The sequence below is a fragment of the Phasianus colchicus genome, chromosome 8 (genome assembly GCF_987193195.1).
Source record: "Phasianus colchicus chromosome 8, bPhaCol1.hap1.1, whole genome shotgun sequence".
Lineage (NCBI taxonomy): Eukaryota > Metazoa > Chordata > Aves > Galliformes > Phasianidae > Phasianus > Phasianus colchicus.
This window is the reverse complement of record NC_143443.1, coordinates 11,816,157-11,826,831: the sequence shown is the minus strand read 5'-3', so window position 1 is coordinate 11,826,831 and position 10,675 is coordinate 11,816,157. Positions and strand designations below refer to the sequence as shown.

The 10,675-nt window shown below is 56.2% G+C and overlaps 1 protein-coding gene across 2 annotated transcripts in view; it reads left to right on the top strand.

Moving 5' to 3' along the window:
* The first annotated feature begins 1,010 nt into the window (after positions 1 to 1,010).
* The window catches only part of UNC5B (unc-5 netrin receptor B), a 30,896-nt gene continuing 21,231 nt past the window's right edge, over positions 1,011 to 10,675 (top strand). For both annotated transcript variants that reach the window (XM_090144927.1, XM_031602920.2), the window contains exon 1: positions 1,011 to 1,149. In XM_090144927.1, coding sequence (XP_090001053.1) covers positions 1,068 to 1,149 — 82 coding nt within the window. In that variant the 5' untranslated portion in view covers positions 1,011 to 1,067. The remainder of the gene's footprint in view (positions 1,150 to 10,675) is intronic.

Below are 10,675 nucleotides of genomic sequence, written 5' to 3'. Positions count from 1 at the left end.
GGCTGCAGCCTGCAGTTATTGGGGTTGCCTTGGGGGCCAAGAAATCCCCATCACCCCCATTTTTGGCCACCCCAGCCCACCTATGGTCCAAACTGCTGCTGAAATCCGGATGGGAAGCGATGCCCAAGTCTGGATCACAGCCAAAGGGAGCTTTGTCTCACCAGCTGTGCTCTGGGCCTTTCCTCTGCTTGCTGCCCACCTGGCTTCAATGTTGTTCAAATCTTTAACGCTCCTGTCTTGGCCACACCGAGGCTGGGAGTGCTGGGGCTTGGGCTGACCGCAGGCACCAGGTCACTGGGGGAAAAGTAGGGGCGATGGGCAAACACCCAGGAGGAAAAACAGCCCTTTGCCTTAATGATAGTTTGTCATGTCATATTTTGCTACGGTTGCGAAATAGCGGCCGACTAACCATTCATTTGCATTGCTTTAATCCATATTTTGAATACCAGGCAGTGTCTTAAACACCACCAAGTTTAACCCCCACGCTCTCACTGGGTTCTAAAACACACTCCACACAAAACGCTCCTTCTGCTCCTGAGGGGCCCCTCCACACAGGAACAGCAGTGTCTGATGTTGTGGTGACGGCAGTGGGCACCCTGATCTGTTTCGCTCCTCTTCCAGCACATTGCCTTTCCCCATACACACAAGGCAGCGGGGTTAATGAGCTGCTGGCGCTGTCCCAGCAGCAGGACCCCCCTCTCCATCCCCGCAACCACCACCCTACCCCAGGAACCGAGCAACTGCCTGCCCTAAATCCACCTTTCGGGGTGCGCATACTGTGCCATCCCCAGCACGCTGCGGGGCTCCCCCTGCTGCCCGCAAACCCCTTCTGCAGACTGGAACGGGGATCGGGGGTTGGTTCCGAAAGGGCTGAGCGGAGGCGGCGCGGGGCTGAGGCCGGCCGCAGCTCATCGCACGCTCCGTCCGTGACCACGCCCCCTCCCGAGTGGCCACGCCCCTCCCGCGTGGCTCCGCCCCCCGCCCCGCCCCGCCGCCGCGGGCAGCCCGGCAGTGTGGCGAGGCGGGCGGGCAGCAGCGCTCTGCTCCGCTGGGCTCCGCGCTCCGCCATGCCGCCGGCCCGCCGCCTCCTCTTGCTCTTCCTCCTCCTCCTGCTGCCGCTGCACCGTCGCTGGGCGCTGGCCGCCGCAGGTACGGGGCTGGAGGGCTTGGGGGCAGTGGGGAGAAGTTGTTTTTTGGGGAGGGGGGAAGGGACGTCCCTTTGGCTGTGCTGGCAAAAGTTCGCTGCCGTTTGACTGCGCTCAGCGCTGCGGCTTCGTGGCCGCGGGTTTCGGTTCGTGTTTCGTGTGGAGCGCTTTGGGGTGGGGGGCACCGGACCCCCATAGCTGCGCCCCGAGAAGGGAGGGGGGCGGCCGCGGGTTCCTGCGCTCCTACCAGGCGATTCTGTTTTATTCTGTTCTGTTATTCCGTCGTCTTATTCCATTTCATCCTGTTTTTTCCTCGCCATCCACAGAAACCAAGCCGGTCCCATTCCTGTCCATGACACGGCGGGCTGTCGCGTCCCCCCGGGTCAGACAGGCAATCCTTCAGGCAGGGTTTGATGTTGCCTTCTTTCCAGTCCGGCTGTTGGTGGCCGGGGAGCTCAGCGATCTTCCCTTTTTTTAATTATTATTGTTTTCTATTTTTCCGCTATGGCTTTTCAAAGTTTCCTGTGCACAACCCAATCTTGTGATTGAGATGCACTTGAAATAAATGCTGCCCTTCCGTCGGCAGTCCCTGCGCAGACAACAAACAGGCATTGCTCCTGCTGCCCTCTCTCGTTAGCACTCCTCTGATCCAGCTCAGCCTCCACTATATTATTTATATACACGAACGTGTGTGTATGTGTATACATATATATATTTCTATATATACATTCCCCCCTCCCTATAGCTCACCGACACCTCCTGAGGTTGGTGGCTTCAAGAGGCTGTCGCTGTAGGTATGGGAGCTGTGAGGTTGTAGTCTGTATTCAATCCTGGGAGGAGAGGGGCTGAGAGCATGCCACAAGCCTGGGTCTGTCCCATGTGCAGGGCTTGGAAGAAAGGAGGCTGGGAGGGAAGAACAGGTTGAGCCTGCCCGGCTGAGCCGTCTTAGGGGCATGCTGTGGGGATACAAGTGCATTGTCGGGTTTTGGATGGGATGGATGTTGCAGACGGTGATGCTGGGATGGGTGCTGATGGGTATGGCATTTCTGTACTGGTACCTGGAGAACATACTGGGGGGAGGCAGCTGTTGGTGTGCATGTCGTCTCCGCTGTCCCTAAGAGCTGCGATTCCTGCATTGGCACCGTGGGCAGGTGATGGGGGGCTGCCCGAGGACCTCTGCTCAGGTCCAGGCCTGGGGTGCAGAGGAGCTTCTGCAGTGTTGTCTCCTTGTCCCTTGGTTTCTCCATTACAGAGGTTCCTTCCCTTTGCCCCATCCCTTTGGGTTTGCAGTTTGAGAGCCGAATTCCTGTCCTTGCTCAGTGCCTGCTGCCTCCACGGGGACACTTGAATTGCTCGTGGTGCCCTTTGGATCCCATCCGCCCTGGTCTCTGCTTTGCCTCCCTGTGGTTTGCTGTCATTTGCCTTCTGCAAGGCACCGTGCTTGTGAGCCAGCTGACAGCCCCTGCACCACGGGTACTGGGCAGGGTGCATCCTGAGGTGCCGTGTGGGATCCTCCCCCCATACCAGAGCTTTTACCCATCCAGAACCATGGGAGTGGGGAGCCAGTGGCATCAGGGTGACGCGGCTCCTCACATCCAGCTGGAAAAACAAAGTGTGAGCTGCAGCAGGGATGCATCAGTGCTGCGAAATGCACAGCGTGCAGGGAGAGCCCCCAAAAAGTTGCTCCGATGTCACACCCACCCCTACAGGAATGCTCTCGGCGAGAGAAGTTGAAGGCAGCTCCCTCCCCCATCGAAATCTCTCCTAAAGGGCGCTTAGCACGGCTCAAACGGGACCGTTTGGAGCGAGGCTGTGTAGCTGCTGTGCACCGGCATCGCACCGCCGAGGTGCTGCCGTGCCTTGCCGTGCCGGGTGGAGCGGGCCGAGCCGCAGCCCCGCGCTGTGCCGGGCCCTGACTCACGGCGCAGGAATGCGTCGGGCTGGCGGCCCCGGAGCCGCTCCTCGGCTGCGCTCATCCCAACCCGGGGGCTGAGCCGGGGCCGCGGGGGAGTATGGCCCCCCGGCTGTTGGTTTATGCTTCTGTTGGCTTTTAATCTGGGGGCGCCTTTGGGAAGGGCAGCTCCCCGCCTCCCCCTCTTCCTTCAGCCCGAGCTCTTTGAGTGCTGGAAACCCCCTTCCCAGAAAGCAGAGACCTTCCCCGAGCCCGGAGGTGCGGGATTTGGGGCTGCCCCAAGAGCTTTCTTGGGATTTGTGCGGATAAAGGGTTGCTGAGGAGGAGGAGCGCGGGCAAGGCTTGCCTCCGACGGATGGGGCTGGGATAATCCCTCCGGCATTTGGCAAGTGAATGTTTTGAGCCAGTTAGCTTCTGTTGCGCTTTGCCCGTTTTAAGGGAAAACTGTGATGTTATTTATTTAGTTATTTTCCTGCCCTGGAGATGGAGGACAGAGAGTTGAGACACTTATTAAAGAGTAATGTACCCAGTTATGCAAGAAGCAGAAGTGCAGCAAGGTAGAGAAGGGACCCAGAAGCTTTTCCCCATCCTCCAGGTGAAAGCAGAGCACTGGGGCAGCAGCTCTGGGAGGTGCTGTGGCTCCTGCTGTGGTGTAAGGAATGGGGACTGCCCCAGTTTTCAGGCTGGGAGGGGGAGGGAAGGGGGCTTGGCTGCCCTCCTGCCTGCAAGCATCCTCCTGATCTCTACCAAACTCTCCTCCACCCGGACACGAAGTCAGCTCAGGGCAGCTCCTGTGCTAGCAAGGGTTCTGCTGGTATGGCCACCCCTCCTCACCCCATTCCCCTTCTTCCCAAGTCCAAAGCCAAGGGATTGTTTCCCTTTGAGAAAGTGTGGAAAATCCCATTTAGTGACATTGAACATGCACTAAACCTGCACTGGGCTGCCTTTGTGGGGCAGCGACCACCACGGGAGGAGAGGCAAGGTCCTTGAGGGTTTCCAATGGGCTTTGGGTAGTGACCTTGGCCTTTATGGGTGATGAGGAGAGCAAACAGACTTGTGTTGGGGGGCACCCAGGTGGGTGTCCTGGGCTGGGGTGTGCATGCTCCCAGCAGGTGCTGTGGGCGGTGATGAAAGGGCTGCGTGGCGTGGGAGCTTTCCTGGGGCAGGAGGTGGCTCCTCGGGACAGGTTTAAAGAGGGGAAGAGCCACGCCTGGGCTTCGTTTGGGTGTTGTGTGGCCTCCAGCAGCAATGCTTTTCCAGGTTTGCTGACATGAGCGTATCCACCCCACAGCCTCCGTCCCATCCGTAACAGCACAGCCCTTCTCCGGGGCCAAGCAGCCCGAGGGTGCCTCCTGCAGCTGTGTTCAAAGGGCACAGGGCTTTTCCCTTCCCCATGCGTAACTTGCGAGAAAAATGCATTCAAACGTAGTGAAGGAGCAGCAGTCCCCTACGGAGACCTGCTCCTGGATGCTGTCACGTTGCTCCTGCGCTGGAGTATTGCTGGGCAACTTTCTCCTTTTTGAGCAAAGCAAGCAGGAAAGCCTTTTGTTTTGCTGCGTGCACAGAGGATTCCTGAGCACTGAGGGCTGTGCTCAGTGCTGTGATGGCCTCAGGAGCAACACCAGGCTTAGGGTGTCTCAGCTGTGCCCTCCAACCCTCCCAGGGCTCCGGGTGGCCGTGTTGCAAACGTGCACGGAGTCACTTCAGAAACAGCTCAGGGCAGCAGCAGTGGATGTGTATACAGCAAGGTACAGAGGCGCAGATTTCAGGCCCTAGCATTTATACAACAGCATAAAAAACCCACGGCTGGCTCAGCCCAAAGCTGGAAAAGCAAGCTCTGAAGCTGGAAGCAGGGCTGGGCTGCTTCTCTCTGAGCGGTGACTAACAGGGGTTTTTCAAACAAACGCTGGGATAAACTGGTTATGCAAAGCGGGGGGAATCGGGCAGGTTCCTCGGAGTCTGCAGCAAAAGCAGTGAGAGCGGGGCGTGCTGGGGCCGGTCCTGCCTGCTGGGGAATCCCACGCGTGGCCACACAGATCTGGGGGCTGGTGGTCAGGCATTGGGAAATGTCTGTGACCCCACAAAATAGACAGAAGATGTATTATTTTTGCAAGCGGGTCGCTTGCCCCCGGCGCCCACCCTTGGAGCATCTTCTGGGTGATGCCCACGGGACTGGCTGCTCTGCTTGTCCCTGCTGACACAGGGCTTGGGAGTGAGATGGATTTTTGGGGAAGGGCTCAGGCTGGGGAGAGCCTACAGGAGAGAATGCAAAACATATGTTTCTGCGAGGGTCAGATTGCACGCCTAAAAGCAGCAGAGAACAAAAGGAGTCGGCGTCACACAGCTCGGGTCCTATAGCCCAATTTGGTGCAAGAGGGCATGGGGAGGGACCCCGAGAACCCCCAGATGGGCTGAGGGCTCCTGGGAACCAGCAGTGCTGGAGCTGGGAGGGAGATCCTCCTGGTTGCACTGCTTTCGTAGCTCTGCACATTGCTGGGGGTGGAGGAAGGAAGGGTCCAGCTGTCCCCTCTCCATATCAGTGGGAGGAAAAGGGATCACTACAGCAGCTCCCAGCTGAAATCCTATGGAAAAAACTTAACCTAAGCTCCTTCTGGGTCCCTGCCTCACCAAGGGCTGCTTGCTGCGGGAGCTGGGCAGTAAAAGCACCAATCTTAGCAGGGAAATTGCAACCCCAAATCCTCTGCTTTGCTGGAAATATCAAGGTTTTGACCAAGAGGCTTTAATTTCCATCATGCTTTGCTGCCAGAACTCAGCCTCATCCAACGCCAGCTCTGGGAATTCACTGAAAGTGCCCTTAGGAAGGCTCTAAACTGATGGGGCAAACAGTGAACCCATTATGGCTGAGGGGAGGGGGTGAGGCTCTCCCTTTCCACACACTGAAGGCACGGAGACAACCCCTGGCACTCTCCAGAGCTGTGTGCAACCTGTCAGCTTGGGAACCATCTGCTCAGCCCCTGGGGACCACCGTGCGTGATGGGATGGCAGCGGGGAGCCAGTGCTTCAACCCCAACAAATGGGTACAGCATCCTCATGTCCCAAGCTCCTATGCCCAAGATAGCAAAAACCAAACCCCAAGTATTTATTTTTCTCTCTGCCTGGCTTGTTTTTGTTGGCAGTTTTTTTTTGTTTTGTTTTGTTTTTTTGAGGGGGGGAGAATTCTTTTTTTAGCCTTACTTCCTCAAGGAATCCAGATTTTTTGGTGCTGTTTGTGTCTGCAGCCCTCCCCCGCTTCAGCTCCCAAGTAGACGTCTCGCAATTAAGTGCTGCCTGATTAGGAAATTAGCACTGAAGTTTTTATCCAGGCGAGCTGGTCGGCCCGTGAAGGGAGAAGGATCTATTAATATCCTACTGAAAGATGAAATATAAACTGGCAGCATCACACTCGCCACCTACACTGGGGACCACAAACAGTGCGTGGGTGTGAGCATTTTGTTCTGGGAATCTATAGGAAAGCAGCTCACATTCTGCTGCCGTGGGACCACGTGGGGTTGGCTTGTTTATGAATACAGGTGCTGCAATAGCTGTGGCCATTATGCACTGTCATGCGGAGCGGAGAGCTGGTAGGTAGTTTGGGAAAGCTGTGAGCAAGGTGAGGAGCTGAAGGATGGCTCGGGGTCATGGCAGAGGATGTGCGTTGGCTGGTAGCCTGTAATTATTGCAAAAGGAAATGGTCCTTTGCTAATGAACGCTAAGTGGCTCCGCAGCAGCGAGCCTCTGTGTGGCCAAGGAAGAGATGGGAGGAAAGGGAAAGATGAGCTTCCTATTGCGTGTGTGTGGGGTGGGAGATGCTCTGTGGTGAGGCCATAATGGTGTGCTGGGGTGGGCTGGCATAGCGCAAGGGAAAGATCACAAAACCATGAGGCTGGAAAAGCCCTCTCAGCTCACCCAGCCCACCCCCACTGCCCACATCCCTCAGTGGCACATCTCCACTACTCTGCATCACCTCCAGAGATGGTGACTCCCCCACCTCCTTGGACAGCCAGTGCCACTGCATCATTGCTCCTTCAGAGGCGAAATGTTTCCTAATAGCCTATCCGAACCTCCATGTCACAACAAATGGAATTGAGAAGGCATCTGTGCAAACTGTGTGGTCTCGAGGCCGTGGGATGAAGAGCATCCTCGTCCTCTTCTCACAGAGGTGATCAGAATGAGATCTGGGATTTGGGAAAGCAAAACACGCATTCCTCCAGCTTATTCTGGAGAAAACGCATGCAGAGAGATGGCATCGCTTCTAGCTCAAAATATATGTATAAATCTATTTTGGGGCTGCTGAGAATGCGGCTGCCCCTCGTGATGCTTCGCAGCTGAGATCACTCCTGGCTGCACTGACCCGCGCTGGAGGTTTTGGTCGCAGCCTGGTGGTGAGCTCACACTCCTTGTTTGTGCAGGCAGGAAGGGAAAAGCTCAATAATCTAGGATGGAAAAGTTAAACAAAGCAATGGAGATGCACTGGTGAAGAGAAAACTTTTGTGTTTTGTTTTGGTCTAAGTCTTCACCCATGGCTGCTGTGCTGCCCAGTTTGGGCAGGAGCTGCATTTCCACGCTTGTTAAATAGAATGAGAAACCCAGAGTGTTTCTGACAGAATATCAGTGAAAGCTGGGCAGGGTTGTTCTTCCTCTTCAGAAGGAGGAATTGGGCCTTGTTTGTGGAGTAACTGAATTCCTCCGGCAATGATTTTGAAAGAAATGCAGTCAGTTTGCAGTGGCATTTGGGGAGAGGTGTGAGGGGTGGGAATGCAGAGCTTGGAAAGTCAGTTGTCATCTTTGGGGGACTGGGGTGGCCCCAGATGAGCCACCACTCTGGATGTGGCACTTCTGGAGCAACCCTTGTCCCATATGCTAGCACTGGGGTGCAGACCCTTATGTGGTGGGGACTTATGCCATCCACGTGCCCTCACCAGGAGGGAGATGCAGGGCACCGAGTGGCTCTGGATGCCAAGCATCCCCAGGAGCATTCTGGTGTTCATTAATCAAAGTGTCTCCGGCTCCCCTTTCAAGCTGTAATAACCAGAGCTGAGAGAGTCAATCCATATCTATTTAAAGCACTTCGATAAATAAAGATACTAAATAAAATCACGGCGGCCCTCCGCTCTCTCCCTGCTCCTAGGGATGGTTTTTTTTCCCCTCCCTACGTTCTTCTGGATGCATCTTTAAGAGTAGGGATGGCTTTGGTGTGCCCAGCACCAACCTATGGCGCGGGGTGTCTGCAGGGGGACAGCTGGGGTGCGCGGAGCCCCGATGGGGAGGGCACTGCGTAGGAGTGTGGGAGCACCCAGAGGAGGAGCAGGGAGGCGAGGAGCCGGCTCTGCCACCTGCGTGACGCTCGTGGAAGCCGCGGGCTGTTAGCTCTCTCGTTTTCCCTTCCCAAAGACGAAAGCAGAGGAGCGCTGGGGGAAGGATACAACCCGAAAGCCCCCGGCGGTTTGTTTTGAGGACAGCGTGTTTGCTTTCACAGCGTGCCGGAGGGGATTGCGCTGCTACTGTCAGCAAATAAATAAAATAAGAGCTTTGTTGGAAACGAAGCCCTTTCTTCTGCCGGCTAATTAGGCGAGCTGGTACCTGCAGTGGCACTACCCGGCACCAACCGCACTGTTTGGGGCGTCGGCGGTTTCTGAGCTCCGTCAGCCCCTCGCCGTGTGCTTTAAATCCCTCTCTCCTGGCAGTATGCGCAGCCCTCGGGGCTTGGGGGGGCGGCGGCACGGCCCGCTTCGCGTGGATGCGGCTGGGCTTCCCGTGCGGCCGTGCCGTCGGGGCGCGGAGCTCAAAGCGGGGGGTCCTTCTTTCCCCCTCTCCCCCCTCCCTCTCGTCCCAGAGCTGTCGCAGGAGCAGCCCCCATCCCGCATTCCTCGAGATAAGGATCCTGTCTGGCGCCGGGGTTTCAAATGCTCTCCTGATTATCAGCAGGCGCCGGGGGAGCCCCGGGCACAGATAAAGAGGGGCGGAAGAGAGAGGAGCTCCTGCAGCCCTGTCCTGCTTCTCCCCTGCCCCACCGCGCCGGGGGAAACCAAGAACGTTGGAAGGGTGTTGGTTTTTTTCATTCTTCTTCTATTTTTTTTTTTTTTTCTTTCGATTTTATTATGATTTTCTCCTCCTGACCGGCTTTACTAGAACGTCCAGCTCCGGCAGCTCCGGCCGCAGCTGTAATGAAAGGCAGCAGAGGGACACGGTCCCCAGCCCCGGGGCCCTCGCTCTGCGTTCTGCATCCAAACTCTGGGGAGGGCAGGACCAGGAGGGTTTGAGCTCATCTCTTGGCAGTTGTCCCCCCACCCATCTCCTTGCCTGTTTATCCGGGAGAAGCACAGAGCATGGAGGTTGTCACCTCTGCTCCATGCACTGGCATCAGGAATTTTGCGAATCTTGACATTGCATGTGACCCCTTGTGCTTTGCACACTTGCACATTATATGTCCCCTTGTCCATTGCAAACTTGGTATTGCGTGTGACCCCTTCTGCACTATGCATCTTGGCATTGTGTGTCCCCTTATGTGTTGCATACCTTGGCGTTGCATGTCACCACTTTCATCTTGGCACTGCAATCTCCCTGTGCATTGCAGCATTGCATGTCGTCCCGTGCATTGCACTGACTGATGTGGCATGCTCCCCACCAGCCTTTGCATTGCACATCTTTAGAACTGAGAGGTGGAGGAAGACGCCTTGGTGTACATGATGCTGATGGCTGGAATGCTGCTGCAGCCAAGAGGCATTTCCCTGCAGCACTAATGCTCACTCTGGGGCAGCCGCTGGCCTCCTACTCCTCTCCTAGGCACGGAGGGAACAGGGTTGGGTGGGACCTCATCACTGGGTGCCCTACAGCACATCAGTGTGATTGCTCCCAAGTTTCCTGCATCAATTAGTTGATGCTTTTCCTTGGGGTGAGCGTGAAAAAGACATGACCGCCACCACAAAAATAAATAAGTAAATAGAGGTGTTTCTTGTTTTTAGAGCAGAGAGAGAAAGCGAGGGGGGGAAGCTGGAGGGAGCTGAGAGACAATCGTTTTTTATGGCTTCCTGGAACCGCCGGGATGTGGGCAGGACGGCAGCAGGAGCAGATAGCTGGGTGATGGGCTGCCAGCTCCCATCTTGGCCTTTCAGGCCATAAATACAGAGGCACCACTTGGGAAGCAGAGAGCTCGTTAAGCTGTCGGCGCTCCCACAGCCAGGTCGTAAATGGGGCTCTGGACTGGGGCATGGGCACCACGCCTCATGGGGCTGCAGGGTCCCATTTGCTGGAGTCCCACTGACACAGAGGGCAGCATGAGTTTGGTACACCTCAATGATGGCCTTCATGTTGGTAATCCCCAAAGCGGTTGCAGAGGGAGGGAGGAAAAGGGTGAGGAATGGAAGGTGCCAAGGGCCTGTGGGACCATCTGGCCCTTCCGTGGGATTGTGTCGGTGGGCTTTGTCCAGTCTTGACTCAGAGTCCACAGGACCCTCCCCGCTTCCTTTGGAGAGATGATTCCATTGTGCATGGAGGCACTGGCTTGAACCCTTCCTAAACGTAGGAGCTTTGGTACAATGGAGGTAGGGAAGAAACAGATTGAGTCATTGCATTGTTCTTTGTAATCAGCTTTGCCTTCCATTAACTTCCTCCCACCCCC